General features: G+C 34.8%; 2 protein-coding genes and 1 long non-coding RNA gene across 6 annotated transcripts; all 3 read right to left on the bottom strand.

Moving 5' to 3' along the window:
• Window positions 1-247: 247 nt before the first annotated feature.
• Window positions 248-3,783, bottom strand: LOC106050460 (uncharacterized). 4 transcript variants are annotated; one of them, XM_013205432.2, is made up of 2 exons: window positions 3,616-3,783; window positions 248-2,365 (listed from the first exon to the last, which is right to left on the bottom strand). In XM_013205432.2, the coding sequence occupies exon 2, from the start codon at window positions 2,352-2,354 to the stop codon at window positions 468-470; it is 1,887 nt and encodes a 628-aa protein (XP_013060886.2). In that variant the 5' UTR covers window positions 2,355-2,365; window positions 3,616-3,783; the 3' UTR covers window positions 248-467. The 4 variants fall into 4 exon arrangements, with proteins under 4 accessions (XP_013060886.2, XP_055896495.1, XP_013060885.2 ...); XM_056040520.1 differs by having other exon boundaries at window positions 3,623-3,783; XM_013205431.2 differs by having other exon boundaries at window positions 3,630-3,783.
• Window positions 3,784-5,834: 2,051 nt separating this feature from the next.
• On the bottom strand, window positions 5,835-8,726 carry LOC106050434 (kelch-like protein 41b). Its single transcript, XM_056040522.1, has one exon. It carries the CDS (start codon window positions 8,482-8,484, stop codon window positions 6,610-6,612), a length of 1,875 nt encoding a protein of 624 aa, XP_055896497.1. The 5' UTR covers window positions 8,485-8,726; the 3' UTR covers window positions 5,835-6,609.
• Window positions 8,727-15,073: 6,347 nt separating this feature from the next.
• On the bottom strand, window positions 15,074-23,165 carry LOC129928087 (uncharacterized). Its single transcript, XR_008779696.1, has 2 exons — window positions 20,860-23,165; window positions 15,074-15,578 (listed from the first exon to the last, which is right to left on the bottom strand). It is a non-coding gene; the product is annotated as an uncharacterized LOC129928087 (long non-coding RNA).
• Window positions 23,166-27,631: the final 4,466 nt, after the last annotated feature.

The following is a 27,631-nucleotide window of genomic DNA, read 5'->3' as shown; positions in this document are numbered from 1 at the left end:
ACAAACAGCGATGTCCTTGCGAGCGCCGGTATGGAAAGTTTAGTGAAACTTCTTATGGTCTGACAGTTACGCTGGGCAGGGCAAGTATCCCGTAGGGGAGACGACCATATGTCAAAAGCAGTCTTTTTTTTTTTTTTTTGATGAGCTGAAAGGTGGTCGACGTAACAGAGGCGTTAGGGTTAGAACTTAGTTTTAGCCACTTTATCAAATGCATGGCTAAATATACATTTTCAGAATAACAATAACATGAGAATAATGTAGTATTTATTCGCTTGGAGCATATGTGACCAATTGATATGTACAAAATATATTTATAACAAAATTAAGAATATACATAAATAGTTTATGAACTATAAATAAATATATATGTGGGTGTATGCGTTTAAAAAAAATCTGATCAAAAAATCTATCTATCTATCTATCTTTCTATCAATCTACCTATCTGTCTGTCAGTCTGTCAGTCTGTCTCAAAGTCGTCCTAAATCGGTTACATCTGTCTTAGAAATGGCAAAAGAAATAAAATTTGAGGTACAATCTAAAGGTCCAGATATTAAATTACAACGTGTTGAGAAGATATCCTTAACTGTTTTTGGCAAGTTTCTTTTCTCTATTACATCTGGAAACGTGCCATTTAGGAACAGAACTTTTCCCAAGAGTACAGCTCCTCTCAAGACTTCAACTTTGGAACTCCAGATTCTATCTATGAAAGTGAACTGAATGGTTTCTGTCTGATTCACTTGATAGAGGTTCCCAAGTGAATCTAGGATGTAAGTCGATCTGTCATCAGTGAAACTTGTCATGCTGTTAGCTGAGAAGTCAAGCTCAGTTAAATCTGACAAAGTGTTTTTGTCTGTATCCCAGCAACGAACTTTTGTTTTCAGATCTGAGGTCGTGAAGAGAAGAATGTTCTGGTAAAAACCGATTGCATAGTCAATGGCTCCAACGTCAACGTCAATCTTAGTAATTGGTGAAATTGGTTTATATCGATAGACCAAAGCGTTTGGCATGGTGATGCTAATAATAGAATCATCATGTGACAAACAGAAGCGTACTTGCTCTTCTAGTTTGCAAACACTGACCCAATTTACACTTTGTAAAACAAAGATCTCACTTGAACTCTCGTAGTTCACGGAAGCAAACAGTTGATTGTTGAGTACCGTAAGCTGACAAATATTCAGCATTGCACTCACCGGAAAATAATACATTTTTTGTTTCGCAAAAGAAAAAGCGAAAAGTAGTTTGGTGCTGTGGCAGAATATGCCCATATTTTCAAACGGACTACATTCACGGTGAACTGCAGCAATAGGCAGATAGCCGTTGATATTGATCCGAGTTTTATATGCCAAAGACTCAAAGAGAAACCCAATGGTGTGTACGTGGCTTTGTACCAGCTTTGTTTGGTAGAGATTAGTGATAGACTTTTCAGAAAGCAAGAAATATCTAGTAGCTTTTAAAAGTGGAAGTAGATAAATATCTCTCGGGTTGCCTTGACATTGAGTTGCTAGTGATAAAAATCCGTCTTTTTGGCTCACGTAAGACATGGCGGTAGTGTGAGTTAAGATATTGTCAGAGAAATCCTTTAATTTACTTTCTTCGGTAGCCTCTGTAAGCTCAGCCACATTTCCAGCTGGAACTTTTATAGTTTCGATATTTTTGCCAGAAGTATCTATTTTAGAAGAATTGTCTATAGCATCTGTTGTTGATATAGCATTATCACACGTAATCTTCGGGGCAGAAATTTCTCCAAAGTTGATCCATTCATAAACAGACTGTAGAACTAAATCTTCAGAAGTAACAACCAGATTGTCACTTTCAATCAGTTTTAGAAGGTCCTCAAACTGTAATCTCAAAAATGTGTTTGTATTTCTGAGAGTCATAAAGTTTTCAAGCATGTGGCTGAAAATTTCTTGTGAAACTTTTTTAGACATAAGGAACTCTGCTTGCTTCTTGTACTCTTCCAAAGTTTCCAGAGAAATATTTTTCAAAACAAAATCTTCACAATGTTGAATTAAAAAATCAATTTGAAGCTGATGAACTGCAGACCAAACTTCCAGGACATTGTCTTTAGTTAACAACTCACATCCGGTGTACAGAGTTTTGAGAATCAGCTGAAAAATATTCAGGGGAATGTTCTGTAAGTCAACTTTCATGTCTAGTTTCTCTTTCATATTGGATCTGAGTAAACCTCCGAAAAACTCAGAAGAAGAGGCGAGAATAAAACTGTGGCATCTGATGGTTTCACCTTCGATGTTGACTTGAAAGTCTTCATTCTCATGACGTTTCCAGAATTTTTCTATGGACTGAACAAGACCAAGGCAAATACTTTCAAGACGAAGAGTCTCACAACTGTTCATTGTAATTCAATCTGAAACAAAAAGATATATTCATTATTATAACTAGCAAAATATTTTTAAAAATCCATTTTTTTTTAAAACAAAGCTGATCAAAAGAAAAAAAAACTCGCTATTACAACTATAACTCTAAATAATATAGAAGTTATCTTCCGTATTCAATTTCAAACAAAATAATTAATAACCATTAATTAGTTGACTAATTTGTTAATTTTTTTATATTGATTCATGTTTTGTTAGGTACAATAAATAAGTGTTTAATGTCTCAACTTGAACCGAGAGTAGGTAATTTAAGAAATAGCGTTGTGTTTTTTAAAAATTATCTAAGGGGACTAAACCCTACATATTTAGCCGTATATGTGAATACTGCAAGATTAATTTTCTTTATTGGTATCAAACAAAGTAGTCACATCCCAGTTATTAATTGACTAATTGGTTAATTTTTCTTCTTGATTCATGTTTTGTGTATGCCTATGAATAATTGTGGCAAAGTTTCAGCTTACCAGAGAAAGGATGTGGGAGAAATAACGTGTACAAGTTTTTGACCAGACAGGCAGAGTGAGCTGGCATAAGCTCTGTAGTAATGAAACCGCGGCATATAAATGAAACTTATGATAAATCAGTCACCATCATCATCATCAAACGCCATTTGAGCGAGGGCTTGAGAGGTTCAAACCGTTTCTTGCAAAAGCCATGGACAGAAGCCCTGCTGTATTGCGCAGTGCATATGCATGTTACCATTCATTTCTCTGCTTAAAATGTGAGCAAAATTATATGTAGCTAGCCAACGACTCATTTTCTTGTCTCTTTTTGGTAAATATTCCCATCGATCCTCCAATTTCTAGGCGTAGTTTAAAAATCTTTTTAGTCGCGGCTCAAACCAAGGCCATTGTGCCAATCCATCAGAGGGCCCTAACGTAGCTAAGACATTTCTCAAAATTTTCCTTTTGGAAAAGGTGTGTTTGTGTGTGTGGGGGATTTACTACTCTTCGTGCCGACGTTTCGGTTGGCCGGTTGGAACTACGCCGCGGGCCGGATCTGGCCCGCGGTCCGTATTTTGGGCATCACTGCACTAGGAAAAATGAAAATATTTCAGGAGGTTCTTGAATCGACAAACTACATATTGTACAGCAACTAACCAAATCTTATCTTATCTCATGAAATACAGACGTTACTTCAAAAAAGAAGATGTGTTCGTAGGTCAATCAATGACTTATCGTCTTATATTCTACCAATGGGATACAGACAATAATTACACATTTACTTCATACTAGTTACCCCAATATTGTGAAACCTAAAATCGCCTTCGAATCAAAACATAGTCACATAAGCTTATGCACCAATCTTATTAGTCACAGATAGCAAATTGATAGAGAATTACGTTACACTATTAGATAATAGAAACTCGATTCGTAGCATTTACAAAACTAACTTCCGTTCAAGTCTTGAATCGAATCACAGTCATCCACACCTTGTTTACACTTTTTTTAACGCAACTTGTACTAGCTGATACCCCTGCTTCGTTACGGTTGTTACGGTTGAAAAAAATGGGTATGCGTTTAGTATGACCGTAGGCTGTTATGACAAAGCTTATGTCAACTCACTCTGTCGGTTTGTCTGTCTGGTAAAAATTTTGAACATTCTGACCGTTATTTCTCCCGTTATTTCTCCCACACACATTCTCGAAAAAAGTTGAAAAAGTTTTATTTTAAATAAAAAAAAACACGAACCAATAAATTTTTTTTAACCAATTAGTCAATTAATTACTGATAATATTTTTTTTAGATATCATAAAAACAAAATAACGTCTACGCTATTGAGAGATATAGTTGTAAATGTAGAGCTCTGCCCATTCGTGAAACTTTGTTTTTTCTTAAAAGAATTTTTATATTTCGCTTGTATAATTACTTAATTTTGAAGTCTGCAATACTACCCCCCCCCCCCCCCACGCCAAAAAAAATAATTATAAAAATTGTTAAATAATCTGAATTTTATTAGGCTTTTCAATTATTTGATTTTCGGCCTCCCTCCCATGAATAAAACACACTCTTCAAAGCACACACACAAACTTTAATATGCTCATGTTTGGTGTTCGCGAGAAAAAATATAAAAATTTCCAATAAGATTTTGCTACTTAACTTTAAAAAAAATAATAACGCCCTTGATTCTTTCAAATCACTCCATCTATTTTTTTTACCAGAAAGTCCATAAGTCTTATTAGCCTTGGGCATATCCCTCGGAGGCCGCCTCTGAGTTTGTAAGATGACACCAACTCCCATTGTAATCTTGTTTATGAGTCAGAATGTTTGGTTTTCCTCTGTATTTAATTCACCATTTATCACGTGACCATTTGACCTATAGCGCTGCCCTTTATAAACGTAGCAGGTATCGTAGTTCAAACGTGACACCAGTGCTTCAAAGTTATGGGCGAAAAGCATAACCCAAACGTCAGGATAATTTCCTAATCTAGTTATTTTTTTATTCTCTGGGTATCTGCTTATCGCAATCTGATCGGTAACAACCTAACCGACATTTTAGCAGAATCCGCCCTGCATTTTGGCATCATGACCCCCCCCCCCCCCCTCCTATGGAAGTGAAAGTGTCAGACTCTATGCCTAGAGAGTTGGGACACGATAGAACTGCGGTTCTCAACCTTTTAAGCTCGGCGACCCCTTTTTTTTACAATCCCCCACTCTACCGCGAGCCCCCCCCCCCCCCCCCGCTCACACATACAGCAATAGAAGAATAGACAAAACAATCCATTTTTTTCGATGGTCTTTGGCGACCCCTGGCAAATCCTCAATCGACCTACTAGGGGGTCGCGACCCACAGGTTGAGAACCCCTGCGATAGAAGAAGGCAGAGAGTTTTGGAGGCATAGGAAGCGACCGTAAGGCAAAGATGAATGGCGGCAATATAAGTGAGAAGCACACAAGTCCTCCTAGCACAGTTCAGAGCGAGGCCGTTCGTTATAAAGGCCTCAACACTGACCTGCATCTTCACAGCCAATGGGCAGTTAAGACCAATAGCTCCTTGACACGTCACAGGTCTGTACCTCGGAAAACTCACGGAACATTGGGATACACGATGTCGCCTTTGCAGACAGAACAATAGACTACAATTCGGCAGAATGTCCTTCCTTGCACTACACGGGACAATCCTAGTGTTTCGAATTAAATTGGTTTTGCTTGGATACGGGTTATATTGGTATTGAGAAAAGTCTTGCAAACTTTTGGAGTTTTGCATATTTGCAAGTTTCACGCAACAGAGGCAGAGAGCTTTTTATTACATTGCTCATTTTCACGCAGTTGCTCTAAGGGAATATGTCTGAACACGATACTGCTCGCGAAAGGGGCTCCAGCAACTGTACTTTTCAAACAAGCTAAATAAAAAAAAAACTTAAAAAAAAGGTTTATCAAAAGGGAAGAACTATACATTCACATCCGTATATCTCAATTTTTTATAAAGATTTATTTTCCTTTTTCGATACAAAACTAAATTAACTAATTATCAATATTTTAATAACTAATTGGCTTTTTTTTTAAATTCATGTTTTGTGAGGAATAACTATTGATTGTGCAAAGTTACAGCCTGATCTGAGGATGGAAAGAGGGAGAAATAGCGAGTTTAAAATTTTGCAGTAGACTGACAGACAGACAGACAGACGGAATGAGTTTGAATACGCTTTGTAATAAGCAAAATAAAAAAAACAACATATTTTTGCCTCTTTGTTAACACTATTGCCAACTATTTTATACAGAATTTATACAAAATATTTATATGTATATATATACTATAAAATGGAGAAAAAATACATATACCAATAAATATATACAATTACGTTAAATAAATAATAAAAATATATGCGAAGAAATGTCAGTATAATATTCTCTAAAATAAAATATTTACGGAAGTATAGTGAAAAGATTGTTAACCCTACCATACCTCAATAAAACAATATATCTAAAAATAATCTTCACGTTTAAATATTTATTTTTACAAACCTATAATTAAAACGTAAATAAAAAAAATATAACTAGTACGCCTACAAAAGTAATATAGGATCCACTCTCTATAGCACCTGCATATTAAATTCATGTAGTACTAAAATAAAATATGAAATAGTGATACAATTCTATCTGCACGAAATCCTGGCATTCGAACTACTGAGCTACTAGGCTGAGTTAAACATTTGTTTTGTGACCATTTTTAAACGAAAGATTCCTGTTAGATCCTATCAGACCCTTCCGACAAAGGAGTCATACTGCTAATAGATCTGCCTTCGGCATTGCAATAGAAATAAAATTTGAGAGGGTCCCTGAATTTCTAGGCGCATGAAGAAAAAATAGTGTGAAGATGGCCTGACCATTGTTTGTCAGTGGCGTCTCCTCGGGGAACTCACCGCACAGATGAAGAACATTGCGAAAAAGTACTGCTCCCTTTAGCGCGTGAGCTTTGAAACTCCACAGTCTATCTATAAAGGTGAACTGAATAGTCTGTAAATGGTTCACTTGATAGAGGTTTCCATGCGAATCTAAAATGTAGGTAGATCTATCATCAGTGAAACTTGTCATATTGTTAGCCTCGACGTCAAGCTCCGTTAAATGCGATAAAGTGTTGTTGGTTGTGTCCCAGCAACGAACTTTGGTTTTAAGATCTGAGGTTGCAAAGACAAGAATGTTCTGGTAAAAACTGATTGCGAAATCCATGGCTCCAATTGGAATATCAATCTTAGTAATCGAAAAAATAGGTTTATATCTATAGATCAAAGAGTTTGACAATGTGATGATAATTATAGAAGAGTCATGAGTCAAACAGAAACGTACTTGTTCTTCTAATTTCAAAACACTGACCCAATTTGCACTTTGTAAAACAAACATTTCACTGGAACTCTTTTTTTTAACGCAGGCATACAATTGATTATTGAGTGCTAGTAGTCTACAAGTACTCCACTTTGTACGCTTCGGAATAAAATAAACTTTCTTCTTAACGTAGGAATATGCAAGAATTTCCTTGTTACAGCAGACGACACACATACTTTCAAGCGGACTACATTCACGGTGAACAGCAGCGGTCGGCAGAAAGTTATAAACATTGATGCAGGTCTTATATGCCAAGGTTTCAAAGAAAAATCTTATGTCCTGTATGCTATTTTGAATCAGTTCTGTTCGACAGACATTCGCAATACAAGCTTCAGAGAGCAGGAAATATCTGGTAGATTTTAAAAGCGGAAGTAGATACATATCTCTCTTGTTGTCGTTACATTGACTTGGAGCTGATGGGGCTCCCTCCTTTTGGTCTACAGGTGGGGTTTGGGTAGTCTTGGTTAATGAGTCCTGAGAGATATCGTTGGAATTACTTTTGTCTGCAACTTCTTTAACTTCATTAACATTTTCGGACGAAACATTATTAATTTCTATGCCTTGGCTAGAATAGGCCATTTTAGAAGAATGGGTGATAACTTCTGTCGAAGATGTTAATGTAGTTGCATTATCGTTCTTGACTGCTGAAATACAAGCTTTTCCAAAGTTGATCCATTCAAAGACAGATTGAAGAACTAAATCTTCAGACGCAACAATCAGACCGTCACTTTCTATAAGTTCTAGAAGTTCCTCATAATCTAATCGTAAAAATATTTCGGTCTTTCTCAAAGTCATAAAGTTCTCAAGCTTGTAGTTGAAAACTCCTTCAGAGATCTTTTCTGACTGAAGAAAACTTGCATATCTTTTGTAAGCCTCAAAAGTGTCCAGTGAAATATTGTTTAAAACAAAGTCCTCACAATGTTGAACTAAGAAATGAATTTGAAGTTGATGAACTGCAGACCAAACTTCCAAGACATTGTCTTTAGTCAACAACTCACATCCGGTGTATAGAGTTTGGAGAATCAGCTGAAAAGTCTTCATGGGAATATTCTGTAAGTCGACTTTCATTTCTAGTTTCTCTTTCATATTAGATCTAAACAAACCTCCGAAAAACTCCGAACAAGAGGCAAGCATAAAACTATGACATCTAATGGTTTCACCTTCAATGTTGACTTCAAAGTCTTCATCCTCATGCCGTGTCCAAAATGTATTTAAACACTTAACAATACCTTGGGAAATATTCGTAGGGTAGATTGGCTCATGAGACGCCATTATGAGTTAATCATAAATGAAATTTTAAAACAAACCCCTGCTATTTTTACACCCTAAGCAAAGCAGTAAAGCCAAATCTATAAGATACAATAAGAATCAAAATCGCCTTTGATTCAAAACATTTGAAGATGAAATAATATATACATCTTTAATTGTGACAGGCAGAAGACAGAGAATTAACTGCATAAAGTACACATGATTAGACAGACTCTCTCGAAAGAGAAATTAGCTTTACTTACAAAACTTACTTCCGTTCAAGTTTTAGATCTAGATATAGTGATAAAGTTTCAACGAGGCTTGTTTTCCCAGTAAATGTACATTTTCTTGACGTTTGATGTGAACTGAACATTTTATCTTATCTTATCTTATCTTGTCTTATCTTATCTTGTCTTGTCTTGTCTTGTCTTATCTTGTCTTATCTTATCTTATCTTATCTTATCTTATCTTATCTTATCTTGTCTTATCTTGTCTTGTCTTGTCTTATCTTGTCTTGTCTTATCTTGTCTTGTCTTGTCTTGTCTTATCTTGTCTTATCTTGTCTTATCTTGTCTTATCTTATCTTGTCTTATCTTGTCTTATCTTGTCTTATCTTGTCTTATCTTGTCTTATCTTATAAATGGCAGACGCTACTGCAAAAGAGATTATTACGTCCTACGTATGTCCCAGTGTATATGTAAACAAGTTAACCTGTGCTCGGTAACCATGGCTGGCTACGTATCTTAGACCTAGACTAAGATTTAGATCCTCCCGCACCGTCAGGCGCTTTGGGCGGCAAGCTGCCTCCAAAATAGGGTCGGTCTTAAGTAGTTGGAGGCCTTAGGTGAAGTGAATTGGGTGGCCCCCGAATGAAGTATTTAAAAATTAAGACCTATAAATACGAAATAAATATTAAACACTTTCCTGTATCTATATCTACATCAACAAAAAAAAAGTTGAATTCATTTAGCACTATTTCCGTATCGTTCAATGAAAATTCTGTAAGCTTCTTTTACTTATTGGTACAGATGTCCTAAATCATTTTTTGTAGCTCAATCAAAGCACCGATAGCACGAATGGGTTTCACAGATGATTCGTAATCTATGTTCCTCATTTTTTTTTTCTCAAAAAAATAATTCTTTGAGTTCTGAGCCCCCACCAATCGAAGGCCCTAAGTGGCAGGCTAGTTTGCCTATGCCTAAGGACGGCCCTGTCGAAAAGATCTGTTGTTGGAAATGCCCGAAGCCTCTTCCCACCTGGTGTCCACTGCTTTGAAGTCCTCAATAAACGTGTGGCGCCAATGTATACGAGGACGCCCCTGTTTGCGCCTTCATCGTATTGGCCTGCATGTCATTGTCAACTCTTCGTCTGCGTAATTCATTCTCTCGAAGGACATACCCCGCAAACCTTATATGATGCTCTCTCACAACCTCCACAACCTAAGGAAAAAAAACAACCTCTGAATCCTCTACAGCATTGCAGTCAGACCCAAGCACTGGAAAGGATTCGTCACCTCTGGGAAAAAAATTAGGAGCTCTTGACCCTGTGTAGCTCACAGCTGGGTTTTCGTAGCCACGGGAAATACTGCATTCCTCATTAATCTTCGGACTCGAAGACTAGCATTCCTATATTTAATGTGATGTTATTATTTTTTAAATATATTTATACCATCTCACCAACCTTGTCCAAGTCATTGATTTTTTAAATTTTTTATTTCAAACTAAAAGTGACTAAAAGTGTGTGTTTTTTAAATATTGGTAACTGTGATAGTAAGTGTACTTGTTTTTTTTTTTAATGGCTTTGTTGAGGTCTCTAGGGTCTAGACAAATCCTTAATCCGCCTCCTTTCTTTTCAACAATAACAAGTGAGTTGACCCATGCAAGTCGGATGATCTACTTTTTCAATGACACCCTCATCTTCCATTCTTCTCAATTCCTTTTTTAATTCCTCACGTAGTGCCGCTGGGACTTTCCTTCATGTTGAGATCGCTGGGAAAAAAACATGTCTTTCAATGGTAACATTTTTTCTTGGTAGTACTTCTCGAACTTATTAAGAATGCAGTGACGTGTATGGAAGGACTTCTAATCTCACAATCATTACATTCACTGTCCGTCCATTGGAAAGTGTTATAGATTTGCACTGCTTCTTGGCCGATCACATGCAATAATGTCATAGACTGTACTTCTCTGCTTTTTGTATCCAGTCCACTTGCTATCGAATATATCTGAAAGGATTGTTTGAACCTTTTCCAATTTTCTGCTACGTTGCCATTTAATTCCAGCGGTTGTGGCGGGTGGAGTCGGTCCATCTGACACCATGTAATAGACACTAAAACAACATGAGCATTAGCTTGTACTATGATTTTATTAGTCTCTATTTATGTTCTTTACTCCAGCCACTTGTTCTCTAAACTGGTAGTGTTCTCTTTGTATTCAGTTTATTAATTTATGTTTATAGTGAGACAGAGATATCATTTGTATAGTCAATTGATATCTTTCAAGAAGGGAGATGTGATAGTAAAGTGTATGTGTTTTGAGTGGCTGGTAGTGCAGTGTGTGTGCCTGTGTATGAAATGACCAGTGGACCTTGAGTGTACATGGTTGAGTGAACAGCAGTGTGTCAGGACTGTGTGTAAAAGGAAGTCAGTTTAGAGAACAAGTGGCTGGAGTAAAGAACATAGAGACTAATAAAATCATTGTGTTTATTGAAGCTCATGTTGTTTTAGTGGGTCTATTACAGTAACTGATATAGTATGCATTTATGTTGCGTTTTTGCCAAGGGGTCCTCGGGCAAGTGTTGATTATATAAACGAGTCATCGGGTCAAAACAAGTTTGAGAACCACCGAATTATATTGTACTTTTTGGGACATATTAGCTGAGTGTGAAGAAAGGAAACTGCTTGCTGGGCGACATTGTGACAACTATAAAATAAATCTCAAGATTTCATCTTTTTTAAGTTTGGAACCTTCGCTCTATGTGCATACGTTGACAAAAGTACCTCACAAATGAACATGTTGTGCTGGAGCCCGGTGTGATCTATATCAAATCATTTCACTGGTCCAGACACGTATCTCGAATGGAGGATGATTGCCTACCAAAAGAAAATCTGTTTTTGGCAAACCTTCAGCAGGATGGCGCAACAGAAATGTTACTTGGGTGTAGCATGAAGAAACAATCAGGATCTATTTTCGTCTTACGGGTATAGAGAAAAGCAGCGGAAGGCATCTAAAAGAAGGCTATGTGACAATCATTTGAGACCCTCAAAAGGATCATTTGACGAAAAGACAACTTAAGTTGACCCCCCCCCCTCCACGGATAACAGCTTTGACTGCAATAGCTGTGGAAAAATATGAAGGTCGCTACTGGGCTTTCCAGGTCATGTGAAATGCTGCACTCATCCTTAGTCTTCTGATTAAAGACATTGCCTATTATTACTATTATTATTATGTCAGAGACGAACGAGTATTCATTCTCTGGCGCTGCCAGGGTCGAATTTCGTTAAAGAGAAACAAAAGTCATCGTAGTCCCTTTAACAGTTTCCATTGAGGAATTTTCTGGTGATGTGGCAGGTCTGCAGCAGTACCGCCCTCTGGCAGGCAACTAGGATGTTCCTAGGAATGTTAAGGGCATTGAAGGTGTCTATGAGGTCAGTTGTCATTGTCCCATCAGTTGATATAACAATGAGGTATATTGTTATTTTTGATAATTTCAATAGACGCTTACTCTCCAAGCCTAAACAAGTAACTAGTGTTGCATACAAGTTTTAAAAAAGTGGTGAAACCATTGGGTTAATATATATCTACATTTTATTAAATCTATTACCAAATTGCCAAACAAATTTGAATGGATATAAGAAATTATAATATATCGGAAATATAACATAGTAGAGAATATACATGAAAATAAAACCATATATATATATCTGTAAAATTATTTTGCTAAAATAGTATATGATATGCAAATATTGCTATAAACCTTTTTAAAAACTTATTTTAAGTACATTTACTGTAAACGCCATCCTATCGTAAGTCCCCAGCGGGAGGATAGTGCATAAATCAATATCAAATAAATTCACTAAGTATTTTCTTTTTAACTACTACCCCTGAAAGAAATATTCAAAAGTTAAACACTTTAATTTGAACTTAATTTAACTTCATAAAGCACTCAAAGAAGCAATGAACAGCTCACCATATGATCAATCGGTAGCTCGGCAGGCTAACCGCCGGACTGTTTGAGTTGATGAGTGGTATTGACCAAGTTTACAACCATTTTCAATTAAGAGATGTCATTACAATCTCATTACAAAATTAACGCAAAGGTTTTAAATTTCGGTCAGGTCTGTCTTCAAAATAGCAAAAGTAATAAAATTTGAGGTGTACTCTAAATATCGAGATTTGAGGAAACAGCATGAAGTGAAGATGCCCTGAACCGAGTCCTTGTGGTCTCTCTTCGCCGGAAACTTGCCACAGACATAGAGCTCGCCTCGTATGAGAACCGCTCCTCTCAGTTCTAAAGCTTTGAAACTCCAGAGTTTGTCTATGAAGGTGAACTGAACAGTCTCCAACTGCGTCACTTGGTAGAGCTGTCCAAGTTCGTCCAAAATGTAAGTACATCTCTCATCACTGAAACTGGTCATGCTTTTCGCTGAGAAGTCAAGCTCAGCTAAATGTGACAAAGTGTTACTGTCTGTATCCCAGCAGCGAACTTTGGTTTTCAGATCGGATGTGGTAAAGAGAAGAATGTTCTGGTAAAAACTGATTGCAAAGTCGATGGCTCCAATGTCAATGTCAATCTTAGTAATTGGTGAAAAGGGTTTATATCGATAGACCAAAGAGTTTTGCACGGTGATGAAAATAATAAATGTGTCATGTGACAAACAGAAACGAATATGTTCCTCTAGTTTCAGCACACTGACCCACTGCACGCTATGCAAAAGAAACATTTCACTGGAACTGTCGTGGTTCACGCAAGCAAACAGTACATTATTGAATGCTAGTAGTTTACAAATATTCAGTTTTGTACTATCTGGAAAATAGTACCATTTGTTTAGAACGAATGAATGAGCGAGAATCATGTTGTTGGAACGGTTGACGATTCCCATATTTTCAGATTGACTACATTGACGGTGAATAGCAGCAGGAGGTAGATATCCGCTGGGATTAATGCAAATCTTACTTGTCAAAGACTCAAAGAGAAATTGTATGCTTTGCGTGCTGTTTCGAATGAGTTTATTCCGATTCAGATTTGCGATGCATGTGTCAGAGAGCAGGAAATATCTGGTGGCTTTTAGTAGTGGAAGTAGATAAGCATCTCTTTGTTTGGTTGGTATTGATAAGGCTCCGTCATTTTGGTTTACAGAAGAGCCGGCGGTACTCTGGGTTAGTGAATTGTTTGAGGCATCATTTGATTTACTTTCTTCTCTAGTTTCCTTCAGCTCATTACGAACTGAAACATTCAAAGTGTCTATTTGTTGACCAGAATAATCCATTTTTGAAGAATGAGTGATGACTTCTGTCGAAGATGTTAATTTACTTGCATTATCGTTCTCGACTGTTGAAATACAAACTTCTCCAAAGTTGATCCATTCAAAAACAGATTGTAAAACTAAATCTTCAGAAGTCACAACTAGACTGTCACTTTCAATAAGTTTTGAAATTTCTCCATAATCTAATCGTAAAAAAGTTTCGGTCTTCCTAAAAGTCATAAAGTGCTCAAGCATGTATTTGAAAACTCCTTCGGAAACTTTTTCAGACTGAAGGAACTCTGCTTGTTTCTTGTAAGTCTCCAAAGTTTCCAGAGAAATATTTCCCAAGACAAACTCTTCACAATGTTGAATTAAGAAATGAATTTGAAGTTGATGAACTGCAGACCAAACTTCCAAGACATTGTCTTTAGTTAACAGCTCACATCCGGTGTACAAAGTTTCGAGAATCAGTAGAAAAATGTCTGAGGGAATATTCTGTAAGTCAACTTTCATGTCTTGTTTCTCTTTCATATTAGATCTGAGCAAACTTCCGAAAAACTCCGAGCAAGAGGCAAGAATAAAACTGTGGCATCTGACACTTTCGTCTTCAAGGTTGACTTGAAAGTCTTCATTCTCATGACGTTTCCAGAATGTTCCAATAGAGGTAATAATACCTTTAGAGATTACTTCACAACAGGCCATTTTGAACTTGTCCAAAACAAACGTTTTATTTTTACATAATAAGGTTTTGTAATGAAATGCAGGTATTGTTTTCACGTCTAGATTGCCTTTGAATCAAACCGTTTGATACTGAAAGAAAAATATGGTCTTATTCTGTCACAGATGAACAAAGAATTCTTTCTATAAAAATGTGTAATATTTACAAAACTAACTTCCGTTCAAGTTTCAGTTCTAGTTCTAGTAGCAACATTTCCATGATAATCATTTTCCCTGAAATTTCCATTTTGAGTTGATGAATGTGAACCATGTGGTGTGATGTTGCTAGTTCAGGCTGTCTTGAAGTCAACCAATTACTCTGCAATCGTTTGGGTGTAATTGTTCGGGTGTATTACGTGTAGTTGACCAACAACACAAACAAGAACTGGCACATCGATTGTAACAGGTGAAGAGATGTAGTCAACGATGATGAACAAGTTAATATATATTTATTATGATAAAAGGCCACAGTAGAAGTCTCTGTCACTAAACACGTCGTTACCCTGGAATGTTCTATCGCTAACTGATTTTCCGGTCTCTAACCCAACATATCCCAAACGTCACTAGTCCCGTTCAATATGCGTCTACCATGGTGCGTCGCTAAATAACTAAAATAACTAACCTATATAAATAAGGTGTCTAACAGATTCCTCCCCCCCTTGAAAAAAAATATGTCAATATTTTTCCACTACTGTCAAGTCTTACAAGGGCATTTTCAATTTAAGGGGAAGACCACAAACATAAAATCTTGACATCTTCTTCTTGACATCTTCATCTTGACATCTTCATCTTGACAGTTCCTCATATTCATGTCAATGTTCATAACAGTTCATAACTTCCAAAATCATCTCCATTGGTACACAGTTCATCATGGAGGAAAATGTGGCATCCTATGGGCATGTCCTACACATCTCAAATGTTCTTCACTGGCAGTAATCTGATAAAATACAATATTTCAAAAAACAATTACAGACTTTATTTACACATTCAATAAAATTTTTTTTTTTTTTTTTCTTCTTACCACCCCTTTTATACGCTTTTGTCCATTTTTCTTTTATACTCACCCTTTTCCATAGAACTAACTTTCGTCAATGATATATGAAATGATTCACACAAAAAAAAAAAAAAAAAATATCCATACTTACTTTTAAATGCTTAACATCAAATTTACTTATCTCCCTTTTCCATAACATATAAATGATGTCAATATATTAATATATAGTACATAATCAATATAATCATAGTTTATTTACAAAATTATTTCACTTCAATGTCATTCTAGACAATAGATCAGCTACAATATTCACAGATCCACTAATAGCTTTCACTTCAAATTTATATTCCTGTAGTGCTAAGAACCATCTATAAACACGACTGTTTTTCATGCTCTTTTGCTGTATATATTGAATAGGTTTATGATCAGTTAATAATATGAATTTCCTTCCTATTAAATAACTCTCTAGCTTAGTAATTACCCATATTACAGCTAAGGCTTCTCTTTCAATGACACTATATTTTTTCTCTGCCTCTGACAATTTTCTACTTACATATAATATAGGATGTAAGTTATCATAGTTCTGCATTAAACAACCACCAATAGCATTACCAGATGCATCAGTTGTGACATAAAATATTTTGTCTTTATCAGGTAGTCTTAATATTAGTTCATGACTAAAAACATCTTTAATTCTGTCAATAGCTTTCACACATTCCTCATTACAAACTACTTTTTGAGGTTTTCCTTTTTTAAGTAAGTCATTTAGTGGATTCACTATTTCTGCTAAGTTCTTTATAAACTTTCTGTAATAATTTACTATTCCCAATATGCTTTTAATTTGTCTTTTTGTTGTAGGTATTTCAATATTAAGTACTTTCTTTATGTTATCTTCAATAGGGCTAATCATGTTGTTATTTATTTTATGTCCTAAGAAAATTATTTCCTCCAATCCTATTTCTACTTTTTCTGCTTGAATTGTAAGTCCACTTTCTTTTATTATTTTGAATACTTCTTTTACATCTACCAAATGTTCCTCCCAACTATTATTAAAAATACATATGTCATCTAAATAGCAAATAACATTTTCTTTGTTTCCAATTATCATGTTCATCATTCTATTAAATGTGGCAGGTGCATTTACTAATCCAAAACTCATATAATTCCATTGAAAAATACCATATGGTGTTACAAATGCTGTGTAAGGTTTTGCATTTTCTGTTAAAGGTATTTGCCAATAACCTTTAGTTAAATCTAATTTAGTAAAAAATTTTGCTCCATTTAATTTATGTAAAATATCCTCTATATTTGGCATTGGATATGGGTCAAATTCTGTGATGTTGTTAAGTTTCCTATAATCAATACATAACCTTATATCTCCATTCTTCTTTTTGGCTATCACAATTGGTGAAGCATAAGGAGATGTTGATGGTTCAATTATACCTGATTCTAGTAAATTGTCTATTTCTTTCTTTACTTTGTCTTGTAAATGTAGCGGTATTCTATATGGCTTAAGCTTGATAGGTTTTGTGTCTGTTACTTTAATGTCATGTTTAATAATATTAGTTTTTCCTGGTATGCTGGAAAAAATTTCTTTGTATTCCTGTATTATTTTAGTTATATCTTTTGACTTTTCCTTAGTTAAATTATTAAGATTAATCTTTTGCCAAGTTTGATTCTCTTTTGTTTCTATTACAGGTATTTCCTTAATATCATTTTCATTATGATTTTCATTTGTTATTATCATCAAGCATTCTTCTCTTTCTGAAAATTTATTTTCTATTTCCTCCTGAATGTTTTGTATTAACTCATCTTCTCTATCATGATACAGTTTCAAATTATTTATGTGGTATGTTTTAATTTTCCCATTTATTTCAATTTGATAATTCACATCATTAATTTGTTTTATCACCTTAAATGGACCTTTCCATTGTTTACCAATTTTATTTTTCAGGTCATTTATCAATATTAATACATTGTTTCCTACTTCTAGTGTTTTCAATTGTCTTTTCTTATTTAGATTCTCATGAGCACTTTGTTTATACTTCTTATTGTTGTTATATGCTTGAGTCCATATTTCTTTTAATTCTGTTGTGATTGTTGTTTCACTGTCATTATTTAATTTATTCTCATTATCTATTAGATTTTCTTTAAAAACATCTAATTCATCTCTGGGTTTTCTTCCATGTATTATTTCATATGGTGAAAATTGTGTTGCTTCATGGATGTTGTTTCTATGAGCAAATAGTACATAGTTAATGTAATGATCCCACTTGTTCTGATTATTCTGAATTATCTTTGTTAGTGATCTTTTTAATGATCCACCATATCGTTCACATAAACCGTTACTCTCCGGGTGGTAAACCGAAGAGTATATGTGTTGTATATTGTATTGTTTAGTCCATTTCTTAAATTGTTCTGACTTAAACTGAGATCCCTGATCACTCAATATAATTTTAGGTATACCATGTCTTGTAATTACTTTTTGAGTTATGGCATTAATGATATTTTCTGCACTTGTATTTGATAATGGGATTGCCTCTGGGTATCTACTAAACATGTCTATTACTGTTAGAATGTATTTGTTATTATTTTCAGTTTGAATTAAAGGACCTATTAAATCAATAGATACTTTCTGAAATGGTGCCGTAGGTTCATCCATTTCTTGAATAGGTGCTTTATTCACTAGGCTTTTGTTAGATCTCTTTTGACATATGTCACATGAGTTTATGTATTTGTTAATTGTTGCTTTCATTTTGGGCCAAAATACTTGTTTTGACAAATTCCTATAACATTTCTTTACTCCCCTATGTGCTGCTAAATTATTATCATGTGTCATGATTAAAACATCTTTCCAATATTTCTGTGGTAAGACAAGTTGTTTTATTTTCTTGTTATCATTACTTGTTTGTCTAAATAATATTTTATTCTCTATACAAAATTTCTCCATTGGATTATTATTGTTTTTATCTGATATTCTTGAATAAATTTTCCCAATAATATTGTCATTCATTTGTTCTAATGCAAATGTGGGTGTTGTTTCTTTTTCACTTTGTGATATTTGTGTTTCAAGACTATTTTGTGTTTCATTTTCTATCTCTCTTTCCTTAACATCTGTATTTTCTATTTGTATTACATTAGTGGTTTCTTTTTCTTTATCATTACTTATTACATTTATTGTATTTTCCTGTTTCTCATCTTTTTTATCCATTGATCTTGTTATTATCATACTTGTTATATTTTGTGTTTCTATGTTTTCATGATTTTGTCTTATGTTTTTGTATTTGTTTTGCCAGTCTTCTAATTCTTTTCTTGAACATTCTTTAACTCCTTTTATGTTTCCTACTAACATATCATATCTCATTTCTGGTATTGCAATGCCATCACAATAACCAGTGAAAAATGGGGTTTCAATGTATACCCTTATAGCTTTAAATTCCCTTACAGTGCCATCTGCTAATTCTACTTTCCTAGTAAACCCTTTATACCAATGAGGTTTGACAAATTTAGTTTTTACTGCCAAGGTGTTACAACCTGAATCCCTGATTAATTCCACCGGAATTCTATCTACAAACCCTGGGTACACTGCAAAATTGTTCCTATTTCCTTCCATGAAATATATCCTATCTGTACCTTTATTTTTGTATTCCCTACTGTAACTCCTATTTCTATAATTTCCCCTGTCATTCCTATCTCTACTCCTATATCTACTGTTATTTTGTTCATTGTATCTATTTCTACTTCCAGACCTACTATTCCCTCTTCTACAGTTAGCTGCTATATGACCTTTTCCTTGACATTTAAAACAGGTTATTTCACTATATTTTCTATTTCCACTATTTGATCTGTTTCTATTTCTACTTCTATCAACATTTTCTTTGGTGTATCCTATTAAATCTACTTTGCTCTTATCTCTATCAGAAAATGGTTTATTTGGATATGCATTTTTGTATACTCTCATTATCTCTGTTATTTCATCTATAGTTTTTGGGTTTCTTTCTCTAATAAAAGATTGTAATTGAGGATCACATTTATTTACAAAGTTGTCCACTAGAATAAAATTTTTTAATCCTTCATAAGAGTTATTCACTTTTTCTAATTTTACCCACTTATTGAAAAAATCCTTTTCCATATTAATGGTAGTTTGGGGTTCTATTCCTAATGATGGTATATTGTCAAAGTATTTCTTTCTAAAAGTTGTAGCATTATGACCATATGCATTTAATAACTCTCTTTTTAAAACCTGATAGCTATCATCAATATGATGGTCATGATTTTGGCATATTGTTAGAGCTTGACCATGAACAAAGTCTATCAGTATTTCAGACCATTCTTCTTCAGGCATATTAAATGTAGACATTTTTGCCTCATATCTTTTCAGAAAATCACCAATGTCATCCTTCTGTTCATCAAAACTTTGTATCTTTCTCTTTAGCCATGTCTGTGAATTAGGGTTGTCTCTTTGAGTGGTATAATTATTTGAGTTATTTGTGTTATTTCCTTGTTCAGTTTGAGCTCTGACTTGTGCTGCATCCAATCTCATCTTCTCCATTTTAGCTTCATGTTCTCTAATTTTTTCTCTCTCTTTGTCTTGCCTTTCTTCTTGTCTTTCTATCTCTTGTCTTTGACGTTCCGTTTCTTCCTTCACAACTTGCTGTACATAAGCTGCTAAGTCTTTTCCTTTTAACTCCATGGCCTTTCCATCCTGCATAGCTGTTTCCTTAACCTCCTTAAGGTCCACATATGATGATGTAGCCATTTTGTTTTATATTTTATATATATTTTTACTTAGCCTATATTAGTTATGGCTATACTTTAAACTTATTTTATATTTAAGTTTTTCCACACTTTTATACAAATTTTAAATGGTATGTCTCTATCTATAGATTTAGTAAATGTATAAATCTAGTCTGAGTTATTATGGTTATATTCAAATCTGTATATTAGATCTAGTATCACCCAAATTTAAATCTAGTATATTATAGTATATATAATAATACAATTTAGATCTATAGTTATCAAGAGCACTATGACTTTTAGATCTAGTATGACCAACTATGATCAATTTTAAAATCTGGTATGACTAAAATGTCTAGAGTAAATTCAAAGACTGTCTAGAGTCTAGATCTAGAGTAGATTATGGTTCTATTTAACCGTATAAAACAAATATGTTTATACAATGTCAAATATATCTTCAACAAGATATATATCTAGAATGTACTACCTTCATTCATCTTCAACTTAATAATATTTCAAATTAGAGTCTAGATAATTAAATTGTACCAAAGAGATGTACAACAATTTGCAGATCTAAATTTAGCCAGACGATAGTGTTTGACTACATAGCCAGTTTCGGCATTATTCTCATGGCAAAATCATATTTGATTTTAACCGCTCAAACTAAAATTATTTTAGTCTGATTCACAATGAAAGAATCCTACCCGCACTTTCTATCATTAAGTGAAAAAAAAATACAGATCTAATTAAATTAATAAAAATAAATAATTTAAAATAATATAAACAAATGAAATAATTAAAATGAGACTATCGCTATGGGTTGGGATATGACAATATGGCACACAATGATAACGTCACGAAGTAACCAGGCAACAACGGATATGACGTTTACACAAACAAAACAAATTACAACCCTAAACGTATAATATAGCTTTTCATCTAAATTACGTCTTCTACCCCGACGGGTTTTAAGGCGCACCACCTGATTTTACTCAGGCTAACGTACCAAATTTAGACAAAATCTATTTCTAAGGGCAATCTAAACATATACTAATAAGAAAAATGGCACTTAGCTTTTGATAAGAAAGATCCCTTTGTTCGGACTCCCGAATATGCTAGATCACAACAAATTCCACTGCCTCTCTTCCAGTTCTGACTCTGTTCTCCGGTGCTACTAGTATCCCACGTAATGCCACAGATGTCCTGATATGCCACAGTAAAATGTTTCGGTTCCTTCGGTGACTGTTGATGACCGTATGTGTAGTTCCGACGACTTTGTGTACACAGTTACTGACGAATAGGTTAACGGTTCTTCTGGCGATGACTTGACTTGTGTAGACGACTACTGACAAATAACAGTCTCTTGACGGCAACTTGATCTGGACGACTGACGAATAACGAATTTCTTGACGATGACTTGATCTGGGCTGACGAATAACGACTTTCTTGACGATGACTTGATCTGGGCTGACGAATAACGACTTTCTTGACGATGACTTGATCTGGGCTGACGAATAACGGCTTTCTAAAATAGTTCACTGCTTCTGCTGCTACTCTGGTAGTACGACGAAGTTTGCTGTTGTACTCTGCTTCACTAGACCAACTGTCCAATGTAGACTAGGTGAAACCAAGGTCACCTCCGACGACGTTCCGTTAGACGATTAACGGTTTTCAACGAAATTAAGTGGATGTAGCTGTTTCCACAACTTCACTGCTAACAAGTCTAGATATGGTCTAGACCGACGAATACTAGATATGTCAATGTTCAGTACTGATAAAGATTACTTCACTAACCTTCCAAAGGTTAAACACAGTGACCGTTATAAACGTGGCAAGCAACCGGTTCAATGAGCAAACTGCTCCACAAGAATCTCTCCAAGGGTAAGACGACAGAGCGATTTCGATTTAGTTAGCTACCAAACTTGTAGTACTCACAATACTTCTGACAGCGGGCAAACTGTCCTTCTCGAAACTGACGAGGTAAAACTTGATACTCGATGTGGCTCCTATGACGAAGAAAAAAATATGTCCAACAGGTTCACTAACGATCTCTCACCCGTTATGAATGAACGGTTTCTCTGGTTGTAGGTCGATTCAGCATATGAAGATCAGGCTTTGATAATATACTGGTTAAGTAGACCAGACGTTGCGATGATTACGGTCCTGACGAAGGTCACCCTGAGTTAACGGCTCGTTGAACGTGCGATCAAACAGGCGACGACTGCTTGTAGATCTAGAACAAAGTCACTCTGCGATACTGCTGTGTTCAGCCGTACTCCGATGAAATCTTATATCTTCGAGTGCACGACCCTCACCTGAGTAAACGTTCTGCTTCGAGGTCCGGTTCGATGTTCGGCTTCAACAGGGGTCCGGCTTCGAGGTTCGGGGTCGAGGTTCGGCTTCGAGGTTCGGGGTCGCCACTGTGATGTTGCTAGTTCAGGCTGTCTTGAAGTCAACCAATTACTCTGCAATCGTTTGGGTGTAATTGTTCGGGTGTATTACGTGTAGTTGACCAACAACACAAACAAGAACTGGCACATCGATTGTAACAGGTGAAGAGATGTAGTCAACGATGATGAACAAGTTAATATATATTTATTATGATAAAAGGCCACAGTAGAAGTCTCTGTCACTAAACACGTCGTTACCCTGGAATGTTCTATCGCTAACTGATTTTCCGGTCTCTAACCCAACATATCCCAAACGTCACTAGTCCCGTTCAATATGCGTCTACCATGGTGCGTCGCTAAATAACTAAAATAACTAACCTATATAAATAAGGTGTCTAACAGTGGTGAACTAACTATAGTCCCAAAAGTAAAGGCGGTTCGTAGTTGTGCATATGATGTAAAGTTCATCTGTTTCTGTGGCCTACGGTTTACGAGGATGTCATGTGGCCAGCACAAGGACTTTTTCAACGACCTTCACTTTTCCCCAAACGAATGTCAGGTACCCGTTAGAGCTGGATGGACTCAGAGGCGTCCAAAGATCCCGAAATTTGAAATGTAGTCTTCACCAGGATTCGAACCCAGTATAAATAAAAAAAAAAGGTTTCCCTTTCAGACCTTGCGATTAATGGAGCGGATGATGTAAAGGTCATTTTCTGTGGCCCACGGATTACGAGGGTGTCATGTGGCCAGCACAACGACCAACTGCCTTTACGTTTCCCCAACTAATGCCAGGTACCCCCAATAGAACTGGGTGGCGCCCAGAGATCCAGAAAGAAACAAATCCCAGTCTTTGCCAGGATTCGAACCCGGGACTCCTTTACCGCTCAGCCACCGCGCCTCCATTAGTACATGAGACGTTTGAATCAGGAAGAGGATTTTACCGCGATAGTGCTGTAGAATATTGGTATTACACAAACTACAAACACAAACTACAAACACAAACTACAAACAAACTAGTGTTTAAGAGGGAAGACATATTTATTTATGTCTATGGAAGACATATTAGGAACTCCATTTATTACATAAACATAAGCGGTGTTGCACTGACGCGCTAGTGTGCAAATGTACACATAATACCAATATGTTACAAGGGCGTATCCCATGTTTTTTCCCAAAATTTTCTTTAGGGGAACACTTTCACATTCGGAGAATTTAGGTTAGATTATTACCTCTATACATATGTATATATATATCTTTCTCTCTCACTCTATCTCTCTCTGTAGGTAAATATACATATTAGACGCAATTTTTATGCACACATATTTATAAATAGAGAGAGAGGGGAGATAACAATTAAATTACACTTTGAACATTAAAACGTATGTATTGTTTGTCCCTAACTTTATCAATATTATAATCAAGTAATCCTCGAATCATCGAATAGCATAAACTAATAGTAAGTCTTATCCTCAAGTCTGAATAGTAAAGATAAGAGCAACATTTGACGTAGCTACTCCATCCTAGCTCTGACCCAGCTAGCAACGTGCCTGGGGTGCGGGGGGCCCCGGGGGCCCATCAAATGGTGAGTGGCATGAAGTAAGGAGTAACGTTCTCAGTAAATACAACCCATGTATCTTACAGGGACAAACACAAACTAATTCAAATACAAAAACAAAATCTAATTAAATACTCTGAAAGACACAAAGATAAAGGCACATTCCTCGTCCCATATGCTAGGACAAATTTGTACAAATACTCCTTCTTCCCTAGTGCTGCTATTAGAGCATGGAATGGGTTGCCTGAGCTAGCCAGGAAAACCAGTGACTTGGCAGAATTTAAGTCATTGGTTAATATGCATGACTAAATGCATGACGCGTAGACGTAATCAACTTCTTTTTTGAAGTCACGTCTGTATAATATAAAGATAAGGTAATGTATTTTTAAATTTTGAACTGCTTTAGATTTGACTCGAATTTAAAACAAAGAGACAAAGAATGTATTTTAAATACAACCAGTCGACCCGCGGCGTGGCATACGCCTAATGAATTGTGAACATATAATATTGACATAAGATTTTTACCAAATTATTAAATTTTTACTACCTTTACTATTTTAACTGTGAATAGACCTTGTTTTTAATGATTTAACTTTATCGAATTAAGCCCTTGTTATGTAAACAGAGAGTGATCCTTAAAGGATTACGGGCACAACATGGCCTAAATTGTGCCGATGTGCCTAAACTTAAAACTCAAACTCAAACTCACACTTCCTTAAAGACGCACAGTTGTCCATGTGGGGTAACTGTAGTCCGACTTGCAGAAATAAGAGTTGTCTTTCCATAACTTTTTCACCGATGGCTAGAGAGTCGGCGTGCTTGCGTAGTGTCCCGCATGGTTGGGAGACGAAGAGAATTATATATATATAATAAATAGTTTAAAACAAACTCTCGTCATTTTGTTTCTTTCTTACAATCTATTTATTTTTGTATCTTATTTTATTTATTTTATTTTTTATTTATCTATTTTTATTTTTTTATATTTTTTTATTTATTTAAAAAATGCAAAGCAAAATACAAAAATATGCCTTTTAAATGTATGAATTAGTTTGGATGAGTCATGTAATTAAATTTGTTATAAGCCTCATACGACAAACTATACATGGGATTAATTCAGCTTATAGCACCACTACAGTCAAGTACTATTTCTTTCCCTTGGAAAGAGGGCTAGTCAATAGTTAATTAACTAAATGGTTAATTTTTAAAATTGATTCTTATTTAGTCAGGACAAAGAAATAGTTGTGCAAAGTTTCAGCTTGATCAGAGATTAGGTGTCGAAGAAATAACGTGTACAAACTTTTGACCTGACAGACAGACAGTGCAACATAGAGGTAATAATCCAACCTAAATTCTCCGAATGTGAAAGTGTTCCGGTAAAGAAAATTTGGGGAAAATAGATAGATAGATAGATAGATAGATAGATAGATACAACAAACGCTGTTTCAGAAATAGTCTACCGAAGTGTATCGTTTTATCTAAAAAAGAAATAAAAGCTTAACGGGAAAAAAGAAATAATTAATATTGAGCGAAAGTTTAAATCTCTCTCTCTCTCTCTCTCTCTCTCTCTCTCTTATTTATATTACCAATGATAGCTATACTTCAAGATTAGATTCGGCCTAACAAATAAGCCGGAATTCAATATTAAAATTAAACAAACCGAAAACAATCTTAAATTTAGTAGAATGAAAACAATTGATGTGGCGTATAGTCTGTCTCATAGTCCTTATTACAAAAAAAAATAATAATTAAAACAGTCTTATTACCAGACCTCAAGGTTTAGAAAGTAACATAAGCCCTATCTCTTCTAGTATAAACACATTATCTCTCTATCTTCTAATATAAACAAATTATCTCTCTATCTTCTAATATAAACAAATTATCTCTCTATCTTCTAATATAAACAAATTATCTCTCTATCTTCTAGTATAAACACATTATCTCTCTATCTTCTAGTATAAACAAATTATCTCTCTATCTTCTAATATAAACACATTATCTCTCTATCTTCTAATATAAACACATTATCTCTCTATCTTCTAGTATAAACACATTATCTCTCTATCTTCTAATATAAACAAATTATCTCTCTATATTCTAATATAAACAACTTATCTCTCTATCTTCTGATATAAACAAATTATCTCTCTATCTTCTAGTATAAACACATTATCTCTCTATCTTCTAATATAAACAAATTATCTCTCTATCTTCTAATATAAACACATTATCTCTCTATCTTCTAGTATAAACACATTATCTCTCTATTGTCTAATATAAACAAATTATCTCTCTATCTTCTAGTATAAACAAATTATCTCTCTATCTTCTAATATAAACAAATTATCTCTCTATCTTCTAGTATAAACACATTATCTCTCTATCTTCTAATATAAACAAATTATCTCTCTATCTTTTAATATAAACACATTATCTCTCTATCGTTTAATATAAACAAATTATCTCTCTATCTTCTAGTATAAACACATTATCTCTCTATCTTCTAATATAAACAAATTATCTCTCTATCTTTTAATATAAACACATTATCTCTCTATCTTCTAATATAAACAAATTATCTCTCTATCTTCTAGTATAAACAAATTATCTCTCTATCTTCTAATATAAACAAATTATCTCTCTATCTTCTAATATAAACAAATTATCTCTCTATCGTTTAATATAAACAAATTATCTCTCTATCTTCTAGTATAAACAAATTATCTCTCTATCTTCTAATATAAACAAATTATCTCTCTATCTTCTAATATAAACAAATTATCTCTCTATCTTCTAGTATAAACAAATTATCTCTCTATCTTCTAATATAAACAAATTATCTCTCTATCTTCTAATATAAACACATTATCTCTCTATCTTCTAATATAAACACAGTATCTCTCTATATTCTAATATAAACACAGTATCTCTCTATATTCTAATATAAACACAGTATCTCTCTATATTCTAATATAAACACAGTATCTCTCTATATTCTAATATAAACACAGTATCTCTCTATATTCTACTATAAGCAAATTATCTCAATATCTCTTCTAGAACTTAGACATATTTTAGAGCTGTCTTGGGAGTAGTATAAGAGATAAAGTTTGAGCTGAACTCTGCAGCTGGTGAAGTCACAACTTGAACTGATGAGACGATAGCGTGAACGTTTGGCTTGTCCACTTGACTCTCTGGGAACTTGCCACAGACAATGAGAACCTTTTTAAACAGTACAGCTCCATTTAGCTCTTCAGCTCTGAAGCTCCAGAGCTTATCTATGAGGCTAAATTGAATCGTCTCTAGCTGCTTCAGCT

This window comes from Biomphalaria glabrata, chromosome 9 (assembly GCF_947242115.1).
Source record: "Biomphalaria glabrata chromosome 9, xgBioGlab47.1, whole genome shotgun sequence".
NCBI lineage: Eukaryota > Metazoa > Mollusca > Gastropoda > Planorbidae > Biomphalaria > Biomphalaria glabrata.
The sequence above is the reverse complement of the archived record's forward strand: the minus strand, read 5'-3'. Positions and strand labels throughout refer to the sequence as shown.